Source organism: Astyanax mexicanus, chromosome 11 (genome assembly GCF_023375975.1).
Source record: "Astyanax mexicanus isolate ESR-SI-001 chromosome 11, AstMex3_surface, whole genome shotgun sequence".
In the NCBI taxonomy this organism is placed as follows: domain Eukaryota; kingdom Metazoa; phylum Chordata; class Actinopteri; order Characiformes; family Acestrorhamphidae; genus Astyanax; species Astyanax mexicanus.
The window spans coordinates 22,767,231-22,794,876 of record NC_064418.1 but is presented as its reverse complement, the minus strand read 5'-3'; the positions used below and the strand labels follow the sequence as shown (position 1 = coordinate 22,794,876).

The following is a 27,646-nucleotide window of genomic DNA, read 5'->3' as shown; positions in this document are numbered from 1 at the left end:
GTCATCATATTGCCAAAGATCAGAGGTATCGGGGCAGGATGAGGCTGTCACAAGCACACACAGCTCAAACCACAGCACGCCTGCTGCTTCTCTCAGCTTGGCTGGTTTTGCTTGGCACGGAAGTGGTAGTTAAGGTCTTTGTCTGTCTGTCTGAGTCGGTGTGTAAAGATCATTTTTCTAGCCTGTGTTTCCTGTAGATGGATTGAGGAATGCAGCACCGGTACTGGCCCGTGCTGTGAGAGACGAGCAGCTGGCACTGAAAAAAAGCAACACTGGATGATTGGCATTAGGAATGCTTCTGTACCTTCATGTGGGACTGTATCTGCTCATCTTCTGTTCTGGTAAGAGAACTCGAAAGAGAAAGTAGAGTAAAATTGCCTGTCTGTCTGCCTTTCATTCATTCCTGTTCACACATTTAGTCAGACATTGTATGACAACTGATAGGTGGTCTATATTGGACAGTATTAGACAGTAATTAGACAGTATTAGAGAGTAATTGACTATTACAGAGTATTAGACAGTATTAGAGAGTACTGGACAGTAATAGGCATTATTGCACCTTATCACAGTGTATTAAGGAGTATTAGACAGTACTGGACAGTATTAGAGAGTTTTAGAGACAGTATTACAGAGTATTGGACAGTATTAGAGAGTATTAGACAGTGTAGGGTAAGCAGGCACAGATCACATGTATAGGAGTGTGTGCTGTAGTATCAGTAAATGAACAGACAGTAATACCTTCGATGCAGGAGCGTGTTTTGACTTGACCTGACAGGCCGGTATTGTACGAGTGGGGGTGTCGTGTTCTCTGTGTTCTTTGTCATTTCTATCTTCATTCTTATGCAAATTATTTCTAAAACATAATACAGTAAGAATGTGATAGTAATGTTGTGAATGTAATGATATACAGAGGTGGAAAGTAAGGAATTACATTTACTCACGTTACTGTAATTGAGTAGATTTTATGAGTCATTTTTAAAGTAGTTTTTAAAATAGGTAATTTTACTTTTACTCAAGTAAATTTAGACACAAGTTATTTACTTCGCTACATTGGAAAACTCCCCGATACTGAGTAAAAAATAAAGTTCTGGGGGAAAAAAACTAATTCAAACTAAAACTAAGAACTAAATTTAATTTTGTTTTTAAATGTGAGTTTTGTTCTCCGTGGTAGTGCAGCTAAACTTTTCCCAGTAATGCTTATTACTCTAGGGAATCAGTGTTCTGTCGAGTTATGCTACCTATCGATATGTGCTTCTTTACGGCACTGCGCATGCACCGACCAACAGTTTTTTTGTATGATTTCATGTTTTTAATGATAAGTTTTTATTGGAAACATTAAACAATCTGATTGGCTGTAAAATAAATATATATATATAAATATCAGTTAATGGCAAGTTATTGTATAAATAACAATGAACTGTAAAACTACTAAATAGTCTCCTATATGACCATAACATTTTTAGTTTTTAACAGTAAAGAAAAAAATGGATCATTGAAACCTATGCCATTTGTTCTTAAAAAATATTTTATGGGCTGGTCTGAACAAATACTGCCTGAAAGGTCCAAATTATTTTTTGGAATACAAATTCAATAAAAATATTTAATTTATGATTTGTTGTACTTTTTTACATAAAATAATTAAAAGTAACTATGTAACTTTTACTCAAAGTAAATTTAAAATTTAGTTCTTTTTTACTTTTACTCAAGAAGATTTTTCGATGGATACTTTTACTTTTACCTAAGTAGAATTTTTTCAGTACTTTTTCCACCTCTGGTGATATATTAAAGTGATTACAGTATTAGAGTGAAAACTGTACTGTAATTGAAAGGATGCGTTATCTAGTACCCTGTTGGAGCCTCTAGATCCCTGTAGATCCTGCTCTACACGTGTAGGTGAGTTGTATTTAGTTGAAGCAGCTTTGGCAGTGATTACAGCATCCGGTCTTCTTGGCCATGATGACACACAGAATTCAGATTTGGGCCTTTCTGATTAGCAGAGCTGAAAGAGAATGAGGCGCCCTTTAGCGAGACCTATAACTGCCTGCCCTGGTGATTCTGGGATGAATAGAGTCTTGACTGTTGCTAGCAGGGGGATTCCGCTATATTTAGTGTTTCCAGGGGAATTATTATTTGACTGAAGATCAGTTCTGTGAGTAATGTTTTGTATGAGGATATGAAACTGTTTAATGTGGGGAAAATATTTTTTTATTGCACTGTCAGAGATTTTTTACATTTCTCAACAAATGAAGCTTTTAGTGCTCGCTAATTATATTAGCATTCAGTACCAGCAGAGATGGAAAAAGTACTGAAAATTTTTAAGTAAGTAAAATTACCTTTACTTTGCTAAAATTCTACTCAAGTAAAAATAAAAGTACCCATCTAAAAATCTACTCAAGTAAAAAGTAGTCAATTTAAAATGTACTTTGAGTAAAAGTTACACAGTTACTTTTAATTATTTGATGTAAAATGTACAACAAATCATGAATTAAATAGTTTTTAATGAACTATTATTTCACATAATAATTTGGATCTTTCAGGCAGTATTTGTTCAGACCACCCCCTAAAACATTTTTAAGAACAAGTGATGATCCATTTTTTTTCCTTGACTGTTAAAAAGTTATGGTCATATATGTGACTATAAACCATATTTGTATAGTTTTACAGGTCATTGTTATATTTTAACTTACCATTGCTATGCTTTAACTGCTATTTACATGTTTTTTTACATTAAAGCAGATTTTTTAATGATAAAAATACTTACCACCACATGCTTTTGCAGGTTTGATGTGGAAGTTTTGAAAGCTGACAGCTCTGTCCGGCGGGACACATTTTGTATTGCATGAGGAAGTCATTGCCTTGTTACTCTATGCTCGAGCATCCGTGTGCTAGCACATCTGCGCCAATTATTATAATTTTTTTTAATTCAGACAATTTTTTTCCCCCAGCATTGTAGTTTTTACTCAGTAACGGGGAATTTTCCCAATGTAGTGAAGTAAATTACTTGTGTCAAAATGTACTTGAGTAAAAGCAAAATTACCAATTTTAAAAACTACTTTAAAAATTACAAATTACTCATAAAATCTACTCAATTAAAGTAATGTGAGTAAATGTAATTCATTAATTCCCACCTCTGAGTACAGGAGATGGAATTAATGATGTGTCAGTAACTTGGTTACTAATATATGACGTAGTTGTATTGTGCTTGATTATTTTTGTCACTTAACATTTTTTTTATCCCAACTAGCTACATTCATCTGAAACACCTGTACTTTATTATTTCTAAATAAAAAAGACCATTTCATTTTAACTTTTTAAAAGTTAATTTTATGCCTTTTTTAGGGGGGCTCAAGCACCCCTCATTAGAGTCCCAATAGAGAGTAAAAAAATGATTCAATCTTTAAACAAAAATACAATGATCCCGTGAGGTGTACAATGTTGGCTAAAGCAGCTGCTTTACTGCGTTCCACGGGACTCTGTGTAAGAATGAACAAAAAAACTGTTGTTTATTCCAAGCTGTACAATGCTGAAAACAAACAAAAATCTCAATTTTAAACCATATTTGTGATGCAACCTTAAACCGTAACGAAAACATGGTGGGAAAACTGTTGTTACTAACATCCAATGCAGCTCAAAGCAACAGCACCTGTCACTCTTAAAGTGACAGTACACCTATTTTCTCCATGTAAACAAATGATGTAAATGTAAACCATTTGTTTTCATGTAAACAGTACAAAAGCAAATAAGGCAACTTACATTTGTGTTTAAAATGTTTCAACCCCCACTCCAGTAAAGTGTTTTAGCAAGTTTAACATGTATGTTTTGTTCACAATCAGATCAAATGAGGACTTGTATAATAAAAAATACAACTTAAATGACAAGAATATTTTGTCTAATATACCAACAAATGCACTTTTTGTGATTTCCTCATTGACAAAGTTATTCAACCCTTTAAATATTACCACTCTAGTTTACACTCTAGAACTGTGTTTTAATCAGGCACAGACATAGACCTGTACAGAACCATAACGAGCAGCAATTAAGCAATTAAGATTTAAAAGGATACTCAGCCCCTTCTAGACAGTTAATGCTGTTTTTGCAACATAAATGCTCAGAAAATGGTAAAAGAAAAAGTAAGGATAAGGATATAAAAAGATAGCAAAAAGACACAATTGGAAGCATAATTTGCAAGTTTAAAGCTAAAGTCACTATAGAAATGCTTTGCTATGGAAAACCTTTACGTTAGCTTTTTCCACTGTAAGTGCCACATTGTCTGCTGCCAGATGTACTGAAAGTAAGGACTGTGGTATTCGCATAGCCGTTAGTATCACAGTTAGCATCATTATCGTACCATTAGCATTGCTACCGCACTGGCCTCCAGCTCGCTCAATATCACTACTGTCAATGCATTACTGACATCACTAACACCACATTACCACTGCAACTGCACCACCTCCACCTCATCGCTACGCCCAAGCTAGTTAAGTCAGGCTCAGGCCACTTTAGATGTAAAATCTAGTATTATAAAAGCAGGGCTTGAGTCACATAAAACATACAGTAATATATATATATATATATATATATATATATATATATATATATATATATATATATATATATATATATATATATATATAATATTGCATGCCACAGCACATTTTAAAATAAAGAGTTCTCTACTGTTTAACTCTCATTGACAATGGTATGTCGTCAATGGTGGTCCAGAAAAACTAGGCCTGCCACAGTTTTCTGTTCACTATTATCACTTTTATGCAAACTATTATGTGAATTCCACAATTTCACTTCAGCACTGTATATAGACTGATATAGATGCTATTGATGTTTTTCTTTGTTTGAATATTAATAATATCCAGTGTTCTATTTGCCCCCCCCCCCCACACAGTCTCCACATCTCTGCCCAGCCCTTATGATGTAAAAATGGTTGCAGTGGACCTGAACTACACTCTGTGGTGGGCCTGGAGGGGCACACACCTGAATCATCCTGTCAACTTCACCTCTGATTACGCCTTGTGAGTTCTACCAGCATATTGTGTGTGTTAGAAAACACTAAGCAATTTTAGAAAACACTAAGCTATTTTATGCCTCCTGACCACTAAACCACAGCCTACAGCTCAAACTTCAGTATGTGTGCTACAGCTTAGAGCCGAATTCATATCTTGAAAGGCTTTGTCGAGCTGGTGGGTACACTAGCCAATTAACCCTTGGCTATCCAGTTCTTTACCTCAGTGGACTTCTGTTTTAAAAAATTGGGTTAAGCAGCATAGCCAAAGTCTGAGTGTTTCAAATACAGTTGTTGTTGATGGTTGCTTCACAGCAAACATCTCTATGGAGTGAATTTTGTGCCAAAAGTTTTACGTAAAAAAATAAAATCCACAATCAAAATTTTAAGAATCAAAAGTAAAACATGTATGTTGCAAATTCAAAAGAGAAAAAAGATATATCAAATATATATATTTAAATATACTTGGTTATTTTATTATTCTTTGCACTTATTTGAAAATTATTTTAGTTTGGATTTTGCCAGTCTTTGCTTTCATTTTTGGATTTTTTTGGATTTTCTGTGGATTTTTGTGGATTTTGCTGCTAAAGACTTTTGCTTCTGGAATCTCTCCTTTGCTTCTGCTTCATTTTTTTGGTTCTGATTTTTGGCACACTTTTCACGGGTGGGCGGGGCTTAGAAGAAGGCGTTCCCCTTTAATCTCTATTGGTCACCTACCCTGAACCCTCGTCTGAGACAGACCACGCCCACCCCGCCAGCTTCAAGCGCTCTTCCAAACAAGGCGGAGCGAACGGGGTTCAGCTCACAGCAGCACCAGCAGGTACTTTTCCAATTAAATTTCATACAGACGTTATGTTTAATGTTATATTTCTTTTTTAAGTAAGTGTTTAACTCTATTAAGATGCTCATGTTAGCGGGGTGTGCTAAATATCCATGCTTAAATTATACTAGTTAGTTAGTGAACACTAACCTACCTAGTCAGTGAGTTAGCTAGTTTACCTAGGTCATCTGGTCAGTGAGTTAGTGGGTTAGCTAAGCTAGTTAGGTTACCTAGTCAGTGAGTTAGCTAGTTAACCGTAACCAGCACTTACTTGGCTTTACCCTGGGGCATAATAACTAGCTTAGCTAACCCACTAGCTCACTGACTAGGTAACCTAACTAGCTTAGCTAACCCACTAACTCACTGACCAGATGACCTAGGTAAACTAGCTAACTCACTGACTAGGTAGGTTAGTGTTCACTAACTAACTAGTATAATTTAAGCATGGATATTTAGCACACCCCGCTAACATGAGCATCTTAATAGAGTTAAACACTTACTTAAAAAAGAAATATAACATTAAACATAACGTCTGTATGAAATTTAATTGGAAAAGTACCTGCTGGTACTGCTGTGAGCTGAACCCCGTTCGCTCCGCCTTGTTTGGAAGAGCGCTTGAAGCTGGCGGGGTGGGCGTGGTCTGTCTCAGACGAGGGTTCAGGGTAGGTGACCAATAGAGATTAAAGGGGAACGCCTTCTTCTAAGCCCCGCCCACCCGTGAAAAGTGTGCCAAAAATCAGAACCAAAAAAATGAAGCAGAAGCAAAGGAGAGATTCCAGAAGCAAAAGTCTTTAGCAGCAAAATCCACAAAAATCCACAGAAAATCCAAAAAAATCCAAAAATGAAAGCAAAGACTGGCAAAATCCAAACTAAAATAATTTTCAAATAAGTGCAAAGAATAATAAAATAACCAAGTATATTTAAATATATATATTTGATATATATTTTTTCTCTTTTGAATTTGCAACATACATGTTTTACTTTTGATTCTTAAAATTTTGATTGTGGATTTTATTTTTTTACGTAAAACTTTTGGCACAAAATTCACTCCATACATCTCCAGATCTGGTGCCAGAACAGAGGGTTCAAGCGGTCTCATAGGACTTTCTCCCCTCCAAGTGTGGGCCTTGGCTACGCTGCTTGTTTTTAGCTGTTGGGGTACCCTTGGGGTCTATCCTGTGTGCAGGGAATTCATCACCACAACCAGCGTCTGGCTATCAGGCTGGGAAGCGGTTTGGCAGCACAGAGTGATACAAGGATCCGAAGCCCAGTTCAAACTTGAGATTAAACCAATCTCTTTATAGTTCTGTTACTTTCTTCCACAGATACGGGACCATCATGTCCTCATTCAGTCTATTACATTAACCACTGGGCAGAACCCTGACTCCCTTGACCCTGTAGCTGGTATGCCTTCTGCTGAGCTGGGCACACCCAAGAGCTCTCAACATGGTAGCAGACTCCCTGACGAGAAGTCATCTAGTTGTCTCGACCCAGGGGAATGGAGACTACACCCTGACATAGCACAGCAGATTTGGACCCATTACGGTGGGCCATCAGAGCTTGGTTTCTGCTCTTTTATTTTCTCCTGAGCAGGCCTTCATAGCCCCTGCCACTGAGACCACGGAGACATCCATCTGTCAGCTAGAAGGATGGATATGGCATATGAACCTAGAAAGCCTCCAGCATTGACTTTGGCCCCTGGACCAGAGAGTGTCTTAGCAGTTTGCTTTCCTGCTGTTGTTTGCTCTGTGAACAATGGCAGAGTTCCTATCACTAGAATGAGCTATGCTTACAGATATAAAAAAAAATTATGCTTGTGCAAGGCCTTCTTGACACCTCCTGGACCTTGTGATCTGTTGGTGGGACTGAACTTCCTCAAACACCTATTGGATCTATCTATAGTGTATATTGCAGCCATCTCTGCATTGAGGGTGTCCACCTATGCATGCACAAACTGGTTGGTGGCCCAAATATTCAGACTTCACACGCTGTTCTACTCCAAACTTCTTACCTTAGAGCAGCTCCACCAGAGAATGTCAGCCTCTTGGGCTGCTGTATGAGAGGTCCCACTGGCCGACATCTGAATGACAGCAATGTGGATATTCCCTTAATCCTTTACTCAGCTATTTCAGGATGAATGTGGCCCATCCTCAGACTTGGCTGTTACTGACCAGGGAGTGGCTTTGTTGGAGTAGTGGTACATCTGTCTTTATGATGTTTGGTGCGCTTCATCCACTACCTAACAGCTCTGGTGGTCCGGAGGCACTAAAACAAAACTAGTAACAAATGTAACTGTGGCTCTATGATGCCAGAAAGTCACTAGAGTCGCTATCACTCCAGCAGACTCAAGATGTTGAGTAATGTGTGCACCCCCTTTTTTAACAAGGGGTGTGGTCATCAGGCATCATAAAACCACAGTTTCATTTGCAAGTAGTGTTTTACATAATTTACAAGCTTTTGAGATCTAAGGTTAAATGTTATGTAATTTCATGATTAGAGAGACAACTATAGAGAGACCAACCTTAGGGAGACCAATGCAACAATAATGGCCCCTCACATACACCAGACTGCAGGATCAGGATGCAAGAGGATTAACTCCCAAAGTTGTATTGCTGCTGTAGTCTTTAACACTGTTTATTGCAGCCAAACACAGCCATCTGTAGCCTGAAGACAAATAAAAAACAGATCTAGCTGTCTTAAATGGAGCAAATGATGCCTACTCAGAATTCTGAGACATTAAAAGGCACATAAACCAGGTTTAGTAATCAAGTCTTCTGCTTTACTTGGCTAAAATGCTAATAGCTTATGACAACTAAGCTTAGTAATCTAGCAGTAAATCTTGGCAATGTCAGGACATATTTTTGCTTTTGTCCTTCCTAACTACTAGTAAGTGAAATAGCATGGAAAGCAGTGCATCAGGTCACTGTTTCCTGTGTTTCAGATGCAGCTTTCACTTACAATGAATGTGTCTTGGGTCTGTTATAAAAAAATATATATTATGCTTTTCTTTTCTAAAATTATAATTGTAGTGAATGGTTTGTGTTGTGTCAAGGTCACTCCAAATAAATAAAAACAGTAATATACCAGTAATGTGATTTTTAATATCTACATCATAATCAGGTCATGTGACGTGGTTTACTCTGTCTTGTCGGTTTCAGATGGAGAGATGATGGGTCCTATAAGCTGGTGTGTAAAGGTTCGGGACAACTCTGGTGTGATTTTACCAACAAGCTGAATTTCCGAGGAACCTACCAGATAAGGGTCAGAGCAGAAGATAAAAATCTGCACTCCAACTGGACTTATCTCAGGTTTACCCCAGATGAGGATGGTGAGCAAACCACACCCATATTTGGGCAGTATTAGTATTAATTATATATATATATATATATATATATATATATATATATATATATATATATATATATATATATATATATATGTCATCAGAATATTGTGCCTGTGAAATGTGGTTGAGCTAGAGTTGCAGATATGTAGAATTGTTCATTTTGATTTCTTTTTTATTATTAAATTACTGTAATACTTTTACAGTGACAGGGTGGACAGCTTAAGCTTTATCTACTGTATTTAAGCTCAGTATGGAAATTGTTGAAAAATACAGCATGGGCGATTATGATTCAGCTGACAAAAAGTTATGTAAACCTAACTGATGCAGGGAGTAGCTTTTCATTTGTTAAACCACAATGTGGAAAGACTCATCCTGTGGTCGTGGAAAAGCTGTTCATCTTTCAGAAAGGTTTTATTATTGGCATGAATCCAGCAGAGGTCACATCTAAGGAGATTGGTCAATCTACTGAAACCAGGTTGAGAACTGTCCAGTGCATGATTAAAAAGTGGAAGAACAGTGGGGAAACATCTTTCAGGAAGGAATGTGGTCAGGATGTAATTATTTGGAAATTACTATGATAGAAGAGACATGTTTAATAGTAAAAATAACAGCATTTCCACATACACAATGCGAAGGAAACTGTAGATATTCTGCGGGAAAAATGTATGCACCTCTGGACAGAAATCAATGTTTTGACACTGAAGCTTGTGGATACAATGCCACAGCAAATGCTTACTGTAATCAAAGCTTAAGACAGTCCAACAAAATATAATAGTGTGACCTTTTTTTTGGCCGACAGTGTCTTAAGCGAAATTAACATTATTAATTGCTGTACATGGAGCTTAAAGTGTCTTTAGTCCCTTAAAAATAAAACAGTGGGACATTTGTGAATTCACAAAAAATACTTTCTTAAATGGTGGGGTTATTCCAAGATGACAGAGTGGACATGAAATTCACACACTCTCAAATAACTATATTATTTCTCTCTCAAATAACTATTATTGTTTCTTCCACATTTGTGTTAGAATATACAGTCAGTTCATATAGAATGATTTCTGGTTGTATCAAGTTTAAAGTAAATGCACTCTAAGGTAGCTACTGCTGAGAACACTGATCATACAGTAGCAAATATTTTTATGGTAATCCTACAGTCCAACATATTATTAAACATTATTTACAGTTATTTATTCAGAGTATAGCTAGCTAGCTAACTCACCAAATACCTTCTAAAGAAGAGGAGCTGCGTATATGTTTGAAAGACCTGTGGTTTAAAACTCTATCCAAATGTCCATGTGTCTCTTACCTTTCTGTGGAGGGAAACTTGGTCCAGTAAATCAGTTGTGTTGGCAGCTGTAAGGCTGTTGAAGAACACACTAATCTAATAGGAAATCTATGAGCATGGATGTGTAAAGAGGGAAGACCGCAAAAATCAGTCAGAATGGTCTAGTGTTGGTTTCTCCTCCACAGAATGGTAAGAGCAGATGTATGGATGTTTGGGTGGATGGTTTAAGTTTAGCTTTTAACCACAGATTCAGCGCCTCTTCTGTGGAGGTTGGTGGATGTACAGTGGTGTAAAAAAAAGTGTTTGCTCCCTTGATTTTTTTTTTTTCACGTGTCACTCTTAAATGTTTCAGATCATCAAACTAATTTAGTCAAAGACAAAACAAGTAAACACAAAATGCTGTTTTTTAAAACAGCCCTGTGTAAAAAAACTGTTTGCCCCCAGTTAAAACAGGACTTAACTGTGGTTAATCACACCCGAGTTCAGTTTCTCTAGCCACACGAAGAACTGATTACTGCCACACCTATTCTCAACTGAGGAATCACTTAAATAGAACCTCCCTGACCAAGCAAAGTAGACCAAAAGATACGTAAAAGCTAGACATCATACAAATATCCAAAGAAATTCAGGAACAAATGAGAAATAATGTAATTGAAATGTATCAGTCTGAAAAAAGTTATAAAGCCATTTCTAAGGTTTTGAGACTACAGCGAACCACAGTGAGAGCCATTGTCCACAAATGGTGATAATGTAGAAGTGGTGAACCTTCCCAGGAGTGGCCAGCTGACCAAACGTAGCCCAAAAACGCAGCAGAGACTCATCCAAGAGGTCACAAAAGACCCACTTGCCTCAGTTAAGGTAAGTGTTTATGACTCCACCATCCGAAAGATTCCGGGCAAAAGTGCTAAGACAAAAAAAAATCTGTAAAGAAGAGTGGGCCAAAATTCCTCCACAGTGCTGTGAGAAACTCATTGCCATTTACCGCAAATGCTTTGCAGATGTTTCTGCTAATAGTGGCACAACCGATTTAAAGATGTAGTGGGCAAACACATATTTGGATATTTTCCTTCCTTAATAACAAAAAAACAGCATTTTGTGTTTACTTGTGTTGTCTTTGACTGATTTATAAATTTGTTTGATGATTTGAAACATTTATGAGTGACAAACATGCAAAAAAATAAGAAATCATGAAGGGGAACACTTTTTCACCCCATTTTAAGTTATATCGAGCTCATTAACACTGTGTGTAGGTAACTCTTCTTCTCTAGATAGATAGATAGATAGATAGATACTTTATTGATCCCGAAGGAAATTTAGCAGCCAGTAGCAGTTACACAACACAGTCGAAACAAACAGTACACAGTAGAAACAAACAATAAGTATTATAAAATAAAATAAAAGAGCACAGTGAGGAATATAAGACTCTAAACTATAAAATTATAAACTGAGACTTAAAAATATATACATAAATATATAAATACAAAAAAACTATGCAAGTGTGAAAGTAATCAGTCATAGATATGAGGTAGTGCAGTAAAATAATAATTTAAGTATAGAAGGTATCAGCAGATATGACAATATTAAACATAAACCTGTGCAAGTATTGTATTTAAGTAAGGTGCGTAGTGTAGTGTCCAGGAGTGCAAAAGTACAGGATGTACAGTAAAGTGTCCAGGAGTGAAAAGGTACAGAGTGTACAGTAAAGTGCCAAGTGTCCAGGGATGCAAATGAACAGTATATACAGTAAAAAGGCAAAAGAGTCCCAGGGTGTAGATGTGTAGGGTGCTTTCCAGTACAGATAAAAAAAGGCTGATTAAGAAAGCACATATTGAGACTCGTTCCTCATCTGTCCTCTCTGTTTCACCCCTCCTCCACATCACACAGAATAAGGTGGATTGGCTGGAATATGATTGGATGGTTAAGTGCATGTAAACACAAGAAAACTTACCTAACATGATTAATAAGACTGTGAAAAGGTTAAGACGGTAATGGTGCTGTTTTATCTGATTGTTGCAGTGCTACTTGGGCCTCCCAGCAGAGTGGACATAAGGGTACACAGGGATATAATAATCCTAATCATATCAGAGTCTATCATGAGCTCTAAGATGGTGCTGAAATACCATGTTCTGTACTGGGAGCAGCTGAAACCCGAGCAGGTAACACACACCACACAATTCCATGCACAAATTAGTGTTAGTCGAAACCTCCTACACTTAGGCCTACTTTAGTGGGCATTGTGATACAGATGTGCAATGCTCATACCTCAAAATAGCACTTCCACTGAATCATTCAATGGCGTGTCTACATGACCTTGGTTCACTAAGGATTCGTAAGGAGAAGCCAGTGTTATATCTCCTAGAATCAGTATGCGTCACATGATTAAATGCTCTAGCTATGTCTTCATCCATGCACATCTGGCTCTGCAAGAGCAACCTACCTGTATCTCAGACCAGACTCATCCACAGGAGCAGTCAGAGACGTCTCTATAGATTTACGTACATTATGAAGCATTTCATTAAAAATGCATCACAAATTTTACTACAGTACATAAATATGATTTTACTATCGATCCACAGGTTTCACAGGTTGTATCGGTTTAAACCCACTTGTGCTGTGCCCGGTTAACAATAACGCTAATCCAGCAAGCTACCTATGAACCAAAGTCACTGTGCTGAAGACTCTCAGACACTCTTTCTCTCTCTATCTCACTCTTTCTCTCTCTCAAACACACACACTCACACATACACAGCTTTAGGTTGATGAAGGTAGAATATGCAGCTACACTAGCATTTCTTTTCTTTATTCAAGTTCACAATTAAACTCAGCATGTTAAAAAGTCTTTAAAACTATCCTGAGATATGCCTAAAAATCTAATCGTGCGTTTAATTATGATTAATCACAGAATAGTGTTGCGATTAAAGCAATTATAAACAAATATTTTCAAGTGATTGATGTCCATATTATACATTATTGTTTGTGTGTTATTGTTTAGTCCACCACTAAGCAAAGGTCTGTGTCGTGGCGCTTCCCCTTACTGAGTTTTACTCTGACTGGTTTCTGATTGAACAGCTATTACGTTTAATTTTGGTGCGAATTCCACACTGCTCCAAGACAAAATACAACCCGTATTGTTTTTCAAAAAAGAAATCAAGTGCAGTAAAAAGTTTAGTATTTTATTTGTTGTGATGTTTTGCATCACAGGAATCTGTGTGGGTTTTAGCTTCTGAACCGGCCCACTGCATTTCTTTCAGCCCAATTTCTAAACCTCAGGTTGCCAGGTATACAGTAGAACACAAAAACTGGCAGTTTGTTGCAGCCATGGTAGTTTTAGCAGAAGCAGCATTAGGTTTCACACAGTCTGAAAAACTTAGTACTTGTCTAAAAAGCTCTACGACCAGAGATGTAAGTGTAACATCATCTTCTTTTTTTTCTTTCGGGGGTTGCCACAGCGAGTCGTCTTCCACCATCTACCTCTGTCTTCTTTGTCCTCTGTCCTCACAACAGCTACCTCCATGTCCTCTCTAACTGTGTCCATATATCTCCTCTTTAGTCTTCCTCTTTGTCTTTTTCCTGGCAGCTGCATGTCTAAAATTTTTCTACCAATAGATGTAAGTGTAAAATGAGGGTAAATATTTGCAGCGAGTTCGACAGATGGACTGGTGAGCAAACCATAGCTTGGTAATTTATCACAACCGCTAATTTTCAATACTTGTCACTGTGTCTAGTACTAAACTTTTACTTTCAGTACTTGAGTAGTACATTTTACAATAAACTATTGCAATACTTTAGTACTCTTACTTAAGTATGGAGCTTCAACACTTTAACTTCTACTTAAGTCACTTTTCAAAGTCAGGAGTTTACACAATTAATGCTGGTGAAGTAAGTGTAAATGCACAATCTAATATAATGTAATGGCCATTAGTCTGTATGTATTTGTGTCCTACTCTGTTCTCATTATTATTTTTCATAATAATAATAACAACAAGAACTAGAGGTGTGCCAGATCATATCGTATGTGATAATATTGCCAACATTTTTGAATATTGTGAACGATATTATACCCTGAAATATCGTACCATAAAACTCACCCCTAAATATCACATTAGGGTACTACTTTTTTTTGCTGGTTTAAGCAAAAGACAAATTCACACATTTGTCACTTCCGATTAAATATCTAATAGAGACAGATAATATCTGTCCAGTATCACTTATTTTACTTAAATCTTGGATATATGGAGATATTTGGAGTGCGTTATTATTAGTATCATTACATTCTGAATCATTGACTTCTGTTACAAATATGCAAAAATTCTGGATTTTTTTTTAAATATCTCAGTTAGAGGTGTGCAATATCATATCTTATACAATAATAAAATGTAAGTTTTGTTTTGTTGCAGTAGTGTATTTTTTATTCTTTTGTCATATCGCCAAGAGTATCGTTATTGTGATAATACCATGAAATATCGTGATATTATTTTAGGGCCATATCGCCCACCCCTAACAAGAACAATAAAAGCCTTTCCCCAGATTATTAGAAAATGCTGTATAGAAACCAACACATGCAATGGACATTAATGAATAGTAGAAAAGTACAAACAATAAATTATTGAAGAGTAAAAAATAAGCTGTAAGTTATCAGTCCTAATCAGAATGCCAGGCGTAAAAACAGTTTCTTTCTGGTAAAAGGCAAAGGTACAGATCACATTCTTTGCACATCCAGTAGGTTTTTGCTTTCGTTCCTCTATACGTCCGGCAATATACACAGGTCCTGCGGAGGTTTGTCATCTTCACCTTGGGATCAGTGACTTGGTCAGCTGCAGTAACTGGCACATGAACACCTTTCTTCTGTTTCACACCACACAGCTGAGTAGTGAGCTCCTCCATGAAGGCCTTGTAGGTTCTGCTGTCCTGGTGCAGTTCTTTGTGGAGAATGTAGGAATTGGTTGCAGCAATGTCCAAAAAGTAGAAAAAGAGCTTCCTGTACCACTTCAAAGTTTTGTGCTGTGCTGTGTAATACTGGATCAGCTGGTTGGACAAACCCACACCCCCCATGACCTTGTTGTACTCCATCACTGGTGAAGGACATGGAATGGACTGTGTGGTGTAGACAAGCTTTTTGGATTTTACTTTTCTCTGTACCGTATCTCCAGTAAAGGCTCGATGGATAGTGGAACAGACAGACACCTCGTGTTTGTCCATCCACTTCACAAAGAGAAGAGAACCATCCCTTATCCAGCGGTACTTTCCTCTAGGTGAGGTCCTGGTCAGCGCATTGTCAGCATCGTGTGGACAGTCTCTGATGGACTCTCTGTACATTCCACAAGCACCAATCTTACATGTAATTAAGTCCTTAAAGAGCTTCGGGCTTGTGAATAAACTGTCCATATACACGTGGTACCCAGACCCCAGATACCTTTTGTTAATCAGTGACATGACACACTCATACAAGAGTTCCTGGTCTTCGTACAAGTTTCGTATGGTGTTGACAGAAAACTCTACAGTGTACCCATTGCTGGAGTCTGAGAGCACAAACATCCTGAACCCCAACTTTCTAAGTTTCTCGTTCATACGGTTATCCACAGCAAGATTCCTGCGGGGATGATAGTATGAATTACAGGCACTCTGAATGGTGCTCATGAGTGGTTTGACCTGGAAAAGTCTGTCGTACTCTGAGGTTCCCTTCTTGGCATCATTCGCTGGGTCCTCATCTGGGTCACTCATGTGTATATTCCAGGATATAAACCGGTATCTGTCCCTTGACATCACCTGTGTCGGGAAGGGGATGGTAAAAATGCTGTTTTTCCGCCAGTAGTCTGTGATCTGATCCAGTTTGATCATGGCCATGTAGAAGGTCAGTCCAACGTATCTGTAAAATTCTTCCGGTCCCAAATCTGTCCATTTGTACTTAACCCCTCCGGCTACATTCTTGGCAGCTTGCTTGTTGGTGTTTCTGCAGAGGGTTTCCACAGCCTCCTCTGAAAAGAAGAGCTTGAAGAGGTCCAGAGGAGTGTGATTGTCCCCTGAGCTCAGCTGCACACCAGGCTCCCTTGCAGGAAGAAAGCGCAGTGGTGGTGGAGCGACATCGTCATCTCTTTCTGTCTTCCAGGACAGTGTTGGCTGACTCCTTGCTTTTTTCCTTGCAGGTGCAATGTTCTCCTCATTTCTGTAAAATAATAAAAGAAAATATGTGAGCAAATAGTCAAATAGTGACTCCAACATTCTAATAATCCTTTATTATATTAGGGCTGCAATGATTGGTCAACATAATTGACAATGTTGATTTTAGCATGAACAGGAACTAGAGGAAAATAGAAACAATTAACTAATTAAAAACAATCGACAGGTGTGTTTACTAAATATTCATTGATTTATACATACATATTGAGACATAGAATAGACATAGAAGGGGTGGTTTCTAGTGTCCATAGTGTTGCTAGTCAGTGGACAAGCTCAACTGGGTTGTTAAATGTTGCTGGGAAGTTGTTGACAGACGGATGTCTATATCTCTATAGCTTTCTTCTTCTTTCTCCTATTACTACCAACCAGGTGGTAGCTAAGATGTTCATAATGGTTGCTAGGTGGTTGGATTGGTTTCCAAAGTGGTTGCCATCATATCTCAGGTGGTTGCTTAGGTGTTGCTAGGTGGTAGGGACAGGACCTACCCAATCACACCAGCACAAAGACATCAATCTTTAATTAAAAATCAGCGATTAATACAGCTCAGTAATACTTTTATCATGGCAGTTGGTAACCTGCTATGGCAAGCTTGTATACTTATATATATATATATATATATATATATATATATATATATATATATATATATATATATATATATATATATATATACAGTTGAGGACGATATTATTAGCCCCCTTACAAAATAGTCCTTGTTTTCTAAGGATTTTCCAAGTGATATTAACCAGAGCAAAATAAACTAAACACAGCTTTTTTAGACATCGTAGTTTTATTTTGGATGCTTACACTATATTGTATTCCACTCAGAAATGAAGATATTACACAAAACACAAAAACTATCAGGGTCAAAATTATTAGCCCCCCACATCCTAATAGTTAATTGTGTATCCTTTTTGCTGGATTACTTCCTGCAGACGTTTGTTGTAGTTTACAACAAGTCTCTCACACTTCATTTGAGGAATCCTGGCCCATTCTTCTTTGGCAAATCTCTCAAGTTCCTCTAGATTCGATGGTTGTCTTGCATGGACATTTTTCTTTAGGTCACCCCACAGATTTTCTATTGGATTTAAGTCAGGGCTTTGTGCAGGCCATTCAATGACATTCACTTTGGTCATCTGGAGATAGTTCTTCACCAGGAGGGATGTGTATTTAGGATCATTGTCATGTTGGAAAATGAAGTGACGTCTCAGACCCAGTTTCACACCTGACTGCTTAAGGTTCTCTTTCAAAATAGTCACATATTTTTCTTTATTCATGATTCCATCCACCTTGACAAGATTTCCAGTTCCAGATGCACTGAAGCATCCCCATAGCATAATACTCCCACCACCATGCTTCACTGTGGGGATGGTGTTCTTTGGGTTGAATGCCTGTCCTTTTTTTCTCCAAACATAAGCAGTGTCCCTGTGGCCAAAGAGCTCTAGTTTAGTCTCATCAGACCATAAGACACGCTTCCAGTATGAATATTTTTTCTCCAGGTTGTCCCTAGCATACTTAAGTCTTGCTTGAAGATGCCTCTTCCTCAAAAGTGGAGTTTTTCTTGGTCTGCACGCTCGCAGGTCATTCCTGTGCAGAGCTCTAGTGATGGTCTTCTTAGAGACTATGATTCCTGATGTGGCCAAGTCATTTGCCAGTGCCTTGGAAGTTAATCTGGGGTCTCTAGACACATTTCTCACTAGTATTCTTTCCAGTCTCTCTGAAATCTTTCTCTTTCTACCTCTGCCAGGCTTGTTCTGCACTGTGTTGCTGTCTTTGAATCTCTGAATGATGCCTCTCACTCCAGTTCTTGACACTTGGAAACGCTTGGATTTCTGTGTTTATCCCTCTCCTGCTTTGTGTGCATCAATAATTCTTTTTCTCAGGTCCAAACTGATTTCCTTTGTTTTTGGCATGTTGCTTCCTCAACTGCCAGCTCCATAATGAGGCTTTTATACCATGTTTTAACTTAATTGAGTGCAGTCATCTGTTTCACCTGATCACCTTTATGCACATCACCTGAGAAGGTAAAGCACATCACTGCACAAAAGTGGCTTGTGTGATGACTTAATAAATGTTAATTTCTTAAAGGGGGCTAATAATAATGTCCCTGGTCATTTTAGCTTATTCTTACATAATAATATTTTGGTGCACAAATATAAATATTTTGGTCCTTCTAATGAAAAATTGTATGTTCAGAAATGCTCTGTTAGAACTGCCTTGCTCTGCTAAAAAGGATCTTGCCAGAATCTTGAGGAGACTTAAAATTTCATAGGGGGGCTAATAATATCGTCCTCAACTGTATATATATATATATATATATATTTATGTGTGTGTTCAAATAATTAGTGCTAAAGGTATTCAATAAAACGACAAGGGTGTGCACCTGCCTAATTTTGTTTAAAGATTTATTGCACCCTTTCGGTAAATCCTTTAAACTTAATTTCACTTCTCAAATATCTCGGTGTTCGTCTGTTGTATGATATGTTTAACTGAAATTGCTGATCCGAACAACCAATGACTTATTAAGGATAATCATAAAAATTATCAGGGGTGCTCAAACCTTTTCATAAATATAATATAATATCTAAATTCTCTTAATATTTGCACCTCATTCAGCAGGCTGGTATATGTTATTAATATAGAGTAACACATTTAGACATATTTGAGTAGTCTTATTATCTGAAAATAGCCTTGTTGCTAAGGTGTTGCCAGGTGGTTGATATTGCATTTTTGTGGTTGCTAAGGTGCTGCTAAATGGTTCGATTGGTATCCTTGGTGTTGCTAAAGTGTAGATAAATAAGTGCACGCATGGAAAGACAGACAGACTAGAACTGTAAAAGTGGCTTTATTATCCACAGTTTTCTGTCACGCCCACTTTCAACAATTTGTTTCTTCTTTCTTTGGGTTAGAAAAAAATATCATTTCATATTATGGTCGCATTGTGTTTAAAGTAAATAACACATAGCTAGTTAGCTAACATATCCACTTTTAAAAGAAAAAAAAGCTGTGTCTGCGGTTCCAGGAGACACATTTAAAACGTTCATACGTCTGCTTTTACTATTCCGTGGAGGGAAACTCTGCTCTTAAGCAGACATGCTGATGCTCGGAGGCTGTCGAAGACTATGCTAGCTTAAGAGATAATCTACAAGTGTGGTAGGGTGGCTCCTACAACCACATATGCAGCTCCTACTCTGCTGAAGGTGGTGGATGGAAGTTAAATACCATTTCTGAACAATATGATCTTTCTGGGTTTTGTTTAAAAAAAAACTTCTGTTCAAACAAACTTCTCTTCTTCTACTCACATTATGTTCATTTATTATCACAATGGTTATAATATATATTTATCTATATCTATAAAAGCTAGAGAAGCAAACCCCACTTACTCTTCACAAACATCCTCAGGAGAATCACTGAATTCCTCCTCACTCTCCTCACTGCTCCCTTCTGAGGACAAGCTGCAGTCCTCATCACTCTCTCCTGGATCATCACAGCTCTCCTGGATCTGCTGCAGGGTTTTAGCAGCTGCTCCGCAAGAGTGTTCCATCCTGAAGCTCCTCAGTCCGCCTGAAAACAACCCAAAACCCAAAGACTCTTGTTTATAGTAGTCAGAGGAGGCGTTTCCACACCTTTCTAGCCCCATAATCACCAAGTAATGACTGGGAATCACCACACTGTTAGCATATGCAGACCTCAGACTGTTAATGGGCAATCCCTTTTGCATCAGAGAATTAAATGTTTGGTATTTCATTTCATTCAGTTTCTCCTCAAAAAACTATACTTCTCATTTTTGACAGACTTTGAATCAGTGTGTTGAAACACTAAGATTCAAATAAATTTAATTCAGTTCGAATCTGAGTTTCAAGTTTGCTGTTAATAATAGACAAATTTTGAAGTTGGCACCATGTTGTTTATGTCCAAATGTGGGGTTTTATGTCTAAGCTGCATTTGTCTATGACCAAAATGGCTTTTCATAAATCACCTCCATCACGTTCTGTGGTAAATATTTTCCTATACATTTTTCTGTGTAATTTTTTTCTCCTTAATATCACTAGATCCTCAGAATTACATAACCATTTAAGAGTCGTAATTTGAAAAGATCTAACGTTAGCTTTAAGCTAATGCTACAGCGCACTGTGGAACTCCGGTCAGATCACGTTTCAGATTTTTATTACTCTTCACGGAAGAATAATCATTCTTCTAAATGATCATTTAGAATTTAAAGAGGTGAAAACACTTTAAGTCTGGTGATGTTCAGCAGTGTAGGTTTGTGTTAAAGCTTTAAAAGGCAGATAAAGTGAGCTTTAGTTGCTCAGCGGCTGTCGGTGCTGGTTCTGGAGTATCGGTTCCCTGCGGATTTGTTATGAAGTTTTGGTAATTTTCTTAGTTAATTCCAGGTAGAACAGCGTAGAATCTGCTTCTATAATTAAACACGCTAATAACACTGGCCTCAGCTACAGAGTTTAAAGCTTGGTTTTGAAGGAACATTGTACAGCTCGTTTTAGTGTTTTCACGCTGTAACATACTCAGTTCGCCTCAGTGTGGACAGTGGCTTCCAACCGGAGTTCGCTGGTGTTCTGAGGCGCTGTGCTGTGACGTCAGTTTAGTGCGCTGTGGCATGAGTTTAAGGATTATTCTCATAATTACTCTTAAACAATCTCGTAATTCAGAGGTTCCTGGAGGAATATGTACACAGAATAAAACATACAGGGTTCTGAACATATTTATTTACCACCGAATGTGTGTATTTGTTTATGTATTTATTTATTTGTTTTAATTCTGCCCCCCCTCCACCCCTTACAAAAAGGTGTACAAAAATTGCAACCATAATCACTTTCTTTTCCTTGACTTAGTCAAAGATTTTTTACAGTGTTTTGTAAAAATTAATTGATTTGAAGCTAAGTAGTCATTTATAAGGTTTAGTGGACTTTTATTTATACAGGCTGATGTTCTGCTGCTGCTGTGCTCTAAGCATGTAGCACCTGCGCCGGTCCCTTGTTTTCTAACTACAGGGTCATTAGCTGGGGACCACCGCTTGAAGGTGTTTCGCCTCTTACCGCAGAACACCTCCTGGTGCGGGGCAGTGAACAGGGACGTCTCCCTCACATCCCCTGCAGCTAGTCAACTCCGGAAGTGCTTGTTCACCCGTATTCTAAGCCAGAGCCAGAAGCTAGCTTTCTCCGCCTCCTCAGACAGTTCTCTTGTAGCTCGCTGCAGCCTGGCTTCATGCAGCTCCAGATCTCTCTGCAGAAGGGTTGTTGAGTCAGCTACAGATCCTCTCGCCCCTATCTCCACACGGTGTAGCTTCGTGCCTCACCCCGTTTCCCTGCACTTTGCCAGCAGGTCTGAGCACTTTCCCGTCTTCCTCTCGTCGGCTGTCGCCACCCCCTCCTCCAGTGTTCATGTCACAGTACCGTGTCTGGCCGCAGGGTGGTGCTGCAGAGTTCACTGGGGAAATGAAGCCCAGGTCCACCGTTATCATTCCCACTGTTCAGTAGTTTGTGCATTCTTCCTTGCTAAACAGCTGGAGCTCAGTGAGGTTGGATGGAGAGCGTTTGAGAACAGCAGTTTTCAGCTCTTTCCACAGATTCTCGCTAGGATTTAGGTCTGGACGTTGACTTGGCCATTCTAACACCTGGATACATTTATTTGTGAATCATTACATTGTAGATTTTGCTTTTTGTTTTGGATCATTGTCTTGTTGGAAGATAAATCTCTGTCCTACTCTCAGGTATTTTGCAGACTCCAACAGGTTTTCTTCTAGAATGGTCCTGTATTTGGCTCCATCCATCTTCCCATCAATTTTAACCATCTTCCCTGCCTCTGCTGAAGAAAAGCAGGTCCAAACCATGATGCTGCCACCACCATGTTTCACTTTGGGGATGGTGTGTTCATGGTGATGAACAGTGTTACTTTTCAGCCACACAAAGCAATTTGTACTTAGGCCAAAATTTTAAACTTTGGTCTGATCTGACCACAGCACCTTCTACCACAAGCTTGCTGTACAAACAGCACTTCTTATGTTTTTCTTTCAAAAGTGGCTTTCTTCCTGCCACTCTTTCATGAAGGATAGATTTGTGGAGTGCATGACTTATAGTTGTCTGTCAACAGATTCTTCCACCTTCATCCAGTGTGATCATGGGCCTATTGTCTGCATCTCTGATCAGTCTTCTCCTTGTTTGAGCTGAGAGTTTAAAGGGACGGCGGGGTCTTGTTAGAATTGCAGTGCTCTGATACTTCTTCCATTTCAATATGACCGCTTGCACAGTGTTCCTTGAGATGTTTAAAGCTTGGAAAATCTTTTTGTATCCAAATCCGGCTTTAAACTTCTCCACAACTCCATCTCGAACCTGCCTGGTGTGTTACTTGGTCTTCATGATGCTCTCTGAGCTTTAAACAGAACTCTGAGATTATCACAGAGCAGCTGCATTTATACTTAATTACACACAGGTGGATTCTATTGATCATCATCAGTCATTTAGGTCAACATTGGATCATTCAGAGATCCTCACTGAACTTTTGGAGTGAGTTTGCTGCACTGAAGGTAAAGGGGCTCTCCAAACCATCACTGATCATCAGTAAATTTCACATTTCATATGTAAATCAAGGAAGCAGAGTCTGGAGGAAGAGTGGAGAGACACACAGTACAAGCTGCTTGAGGTCTAGTGTGAAGTTTCCACAATCAGTGATGGTTTGGAGAGACATGTCTGCTGGTGTTGATCCACTGTGTTATATCAAGTCCAAAGTCAGTGTTTTCAGCACTTCATGCTTCCCTCTGTTGACAACTTTTATGGACATTCAGATTTCATTTTCCAACAGGACTTAGCAAAATACCAACACTGCCAAAAGTATCAATTGGTCTTATATAATATTCTAATTTTCTGAGACATTGATTTTTGGGTTTTCATTGGCTGTAAGCCAAAATCATCAACAATAAAATAAATAAACGCTCAAAATAGATCACTCTGCGTGTAATACATCTATAAAATATAAGAGTTTCACATTTTGAACTGAATTACTGAAATAAAGTAACTTTTCAAAGATATTTATATATTTTTGAGATGGCCCTGTACCAAAGGTGAGTAAGGAGTGATCTGCAGTATTACTGTGGTCGATTCTCCCCCTACACATATCAGTTAGAAAGTTTAGTGTGTACTGTGAGACACACGTGGGGTCATTACATGGTTTAATGAGAATTAAAACTATTCAAATCAGATGCTGAGGCCTTCACACTCGACCCAACAGAAACCCAGTTAGAGATTTTGGACTGATGTGTTTTCCAGTGCTCTCCACCACCAACATAACTGATGCAGCATCTTCTGGAAGATTAGATTTCAGTCAGTCCAGCACAGATCAGAGATTGTTAAATGCAAATACATGCGAATACAATCGGATCAATTGCAAATACCAGTGCACACGATCATCTCGTTAGATGTAATTTAAGAAACAAATTTGATTTACCTTGAGTCTGAATTTAGCCAATTTATCCAGTCAGGCATTTGTTTTATTTTGTAAACACAGATGAGGGGAAATCCTTATACTGGGAGAATTTCTGCATCAGAGACTCATGATCTTCAAAGTTTCAGTTTTAACCACTGTTTGTTCCCGCAGTTCATATTTGACTGTTACAAAGGCAGCACTTACTTCCCTATCTCTAAGTCCCCGAGTCACATGAACACTCACTGACCTTTAACTGCTGAGAAACTGACCTCAGTGTAAAACATCACATCTGCACTTAATACTGATGTCCAAGTTAAACCTCAAACATCAAGCTATGTTACATTTTTCCTATTAAAGCAAGCTTTTTACTGAGTAGCTCAAGTTCAACTTAATATAATTTTGATTCTTTATTTCTGTTCAATTATCATAACTTCACAATATTAAGATTCAATTAGCTGTTTGTTTAATGTGATGCTTTCTGGACCACTGAACAGTGCTGTTTTTTGCTGTTTTGCTCTGTGGGTTTTGGGAATTCAAATGCAGAATTTTACAAAACAGCAAAAATTCAGAAAACACATGTTTAGCCTGAGTGCATATCAGCCATAATTTCCTTACAGAACTCTCATTTTATTTTCATTTTGTCTTCACCTGCAGAAGATGCTGAAGGTGTTTGAGAACTGCCATGCTTCGCTGACTGCACTAAAACTCTGGACTGAGTACTGCGTGCAGGTCAGCCTCTACAGTCAGGACTACAATACGGGCAGCAACTTTACATCCCCGCAGTGTGTGTCTACAACAGGTACAACAGACCCCTACTGCTTTATTTTCATCTGTTTATAGAAATATGAGCTCTATATCTTTTCTTATTCATAGGCCCAATCCCATTTTAGACCTTGCCCCTATGATTAATTCCTACCCTACACTTTACACGTTCACACCTAGGGTGGGGTGAAGCGATAGGACTACATGGCCCCCAAACTGAGTTTGTATTAAATGGAAGCCAAAGATTTACTAATATTTTTTTATTATTATTTTATATGGCAGGACTTGGCTTCCAAACGGAGGCCAAGATTGGACAAAATTGTTGGTACCCCTTGGTTAATGTAATAATAAATAAAAATGCTATGAAATTGAAAAAAGCAAAATTGTAGCAGATCGGAACATCCATCTTTGTTTGAGCCAAAATAGATTTAATGGGAGACGACCAAGGAAGACAACCATTGTTGAAAAAGAAAAAACCCATAAAAATAAGCCAGACTGGAATTTGCCAAACTACATGACAAGCCACAAAGCTTCTGGGAGAATGTTCTATGGACAGATGGAGGAGGCTCTGTTATGTTCTGGGGCTGCTTTGCTCCATCTGGCACAGGGTGTATTTGTTGCACACTTTTGTTTTAGAGCTGTTTTTACACAATGCCATTAGCACCACTCTTTCCAGCTCATTCCACTTAAGCTCTCTCTCTCTCTCTAGCTTCTCCACTCTCCTACACAGAGACCCTCCTCTCATAAGCACCTCCTCAGTAACCTAGAACTTCACCAACAGCAATATTAACAATAATAAAATAAAGAAATAGATAATATTCATAATTCTCTCTAACAAATTAAATATGCCTTAGTGGGGTACAGCAAAAATTAATTTAAACACTGGTATTTATTAAATCGCAACATATTGAATCTGTGCAGGGTAAAATAAAATCTCAAGACTATCGAGGGATTCTAGAGAGAAATGTGCTGCCCAGTATCAGAAAGCTCAGTCGCAGGTCATGGGACTTGCAACAGGATAATGACCCAAAACACACAGCTAAAACACCCAACAATGGCTAAGAGGAAAGCATTGGACTATACTGAAGTTTCCTTCTGTAAGCCCTGACCTAAATCCTATTGAGCATCTTTGGAAGGAGCTGAAACATGCTGTCTGGAAAAAGCATGCTTTAAACCTGAGTGGAGAAGTTTGCTCATGAGCAGTTGGCCAGAATACCTGCTGAGAGGTGCAGAAGTCTTATTGACAGTTACAGGAATCGTTTGATTGCAGTAATTGCCTCAAAAAGTTGTGCAACAAGAAAATAAGTTAAGGGCAGCATTATTTCTGTCCAGGCGTTTCATGAGTTGATTTTTTTAATAATTCTGTTGAAGCATGGTTCAAAATAAATGATTTTCATTTGTTCATTTTCATAGCATTTTATTTATTATTGCTTTTGTCAGGTTATTTTTGTAACCATTGGGGGGGTTTTCTTTAATTAATTGAGGGGTACCAACAGTTTTGTCTGTGTGAATGTCCCATTCTACCTTTAATAGTGCAGTAGATACATCCTCACACATGAAGCTGTTGCTAAATTTTAGAAGAATTGGGAAAATATAGTTTATAATAATTTGTTGAAAAATTTTAACAAAATATATTTTTATCCTTTTAGGTCAATACTTAGCCTGGCAGATAGGTCTTGCTGTGCTGTGCGGTATTCTTGTACTAGTAGTACTGGCAGCGATGATGTTTCTGAGATTTAGAAGGAAACTGGGAGAATACAAACCCCCGGACAGCATTCTAGTAAGGATTATTTTCACTCATACACTGGTCTTATTTTATTTATGTTTATTTAATATCCATTAATATTTTTTATGGGGAAAATAATATGCCAAATTCAGTGTCTGAATATATATATATGAAAATAAATAATTTATTGTAATTATTTGGGAAACAGTATATCATTAGAACAGAAATGGCTGTTGTGACAGACCAAAATTCTGGAATCTGGATTCCTGAATGAAGTGATGATCTTTATTTAAGAGACACTATTGATAACCTAATGTGCTGTGTGTCATTCCCAGGGTCTTCCATTTGACCATCCGCCCCTGTTGGAGGCTCAGGAGATGAGCTGTGAGGTAGCATGTGTGACTGCACCCTCTCCACACCTGGTACCTGATACCACTGCAGAGCTCCAGTCAGGGTGTAGCCAGTGGAGTGGCGGGTCAGAGCAGGACTCCGGTATCGGTTCTGGAGAGGAAAGCTGTTAAAATCTGAATTTAAAAACACCAAAAAATCCTCCATTTCCAACCATTGTGAGGCTTGAACTGTTTTGCACTTTTGTGTTGTTTGTTTATTTATGCATTGAATCATTGTGATTAAGTTCACACTTTTGTAAACACTGTCATTTTAGGGTACTGATGTGAGTAACTGTGATATTTTCTCTGCTGGTCTGTACCAAATAAGTGTAAAGATTTAAGTGGGAGATTTTTTAATTAAACACATTAGCCTGGAGCTTTCACAATGAATATTGATGAGGTAGGTGTGAACACCCCCGTAATGGTCACCCTCCTTACTGCTGCAGGTAACGGCCTATTAATCTGGAATGTGTTTGTGGTTCTTGAGGATTTATTTATGAAAATAAAAAGCTAGTTAGAGAACTAAATCTGAAGGTATTACATAAGAGACTTTATAGAAGGTCTTAGCTGTTCACAAATGTACTTGTGCTACCTCTTCTTCATAAAATTTGGCATTTTTCCAGTTATTACTTTATTTTTGCCAACAATGTCAGACACAATAAAAGCTCATTATTTTTTATTTATTGTGTC

General features: G+C 38.0%; 2 protein-coding genes across 4 annotated transcripts; one reads left to right on the top strand and one right to left on the bottom strand.

Moving 5' to 3' along the window:
- Positions 1-98: 98 nt before the first annotated feature.
- On the top strand, positions 99-27,635 carry LOC103044366 (interferon alpha/beta receptor 1a). Of its 2 annotated transcripts, XM_007237680.3 has the most exons (7): positions 109-341; positions 4,901-5,027; positions 8,996-9,165; positions 12,482-12,621; positions 24,734-24,878; positions 26,491-26,621; positions 26,903-27,635. In XM_007237680.3, exons 1-7 carry the CDS (start codon positions 293-295, stop codon positions 27,086-27,088), a joined length of 948 nt encoding a protein of 315 aa, XP_007237742.3. In that variant the 5' UTR covers positions 109-292; the 3' UTR covers positions 27,089-27,635. The 2 variants fall into 2 exon arrangements, with proteins under 2 accessions (XP_007237743.3, XP_007237742.3); XM_007237681.4 differs by lacking the exon at positions 26,491-26,621 and having other exon boundaries at positions 99-341; positions 26,903-26,975.
- Positions 11,741-21,793, bottom strand: LOC111196470 (piggyBac transposable element-derived protein 4-like). 2 transcript variants are annotated; one of them, XM_049485387.1, is made up of 3 exons: positions 21,697-21,793; positions 20,026-20,206; positions 11,741-16,628 (listed from the first exon to the last, which is right to left on the bottom strand). In XM_049485387.1, exons 2-3 carry the CDS (start codon positions 20,184-20,186, stop codon positions 15,107-15,109), a joined length of 1,683 nt encoding a protein of 560 aa, XP_049341344.1. In that variant the 5' UTR covers positions 20,187-20,206; positions 21,697-21,793; the 3' UTR covers positions 11,741-15,106. The 2 variants fall into 2 exon arrangements, with proteins under 2 accessions (XP_049341344.1, XP_049341343.1); XM_049485386.1 differs by lacking the exon at positions 21,697-21,793 and adding an exon at positions 21,166-21,676.
- Positions 27,636-27,646: the final 11 nt, after the last annotated feature.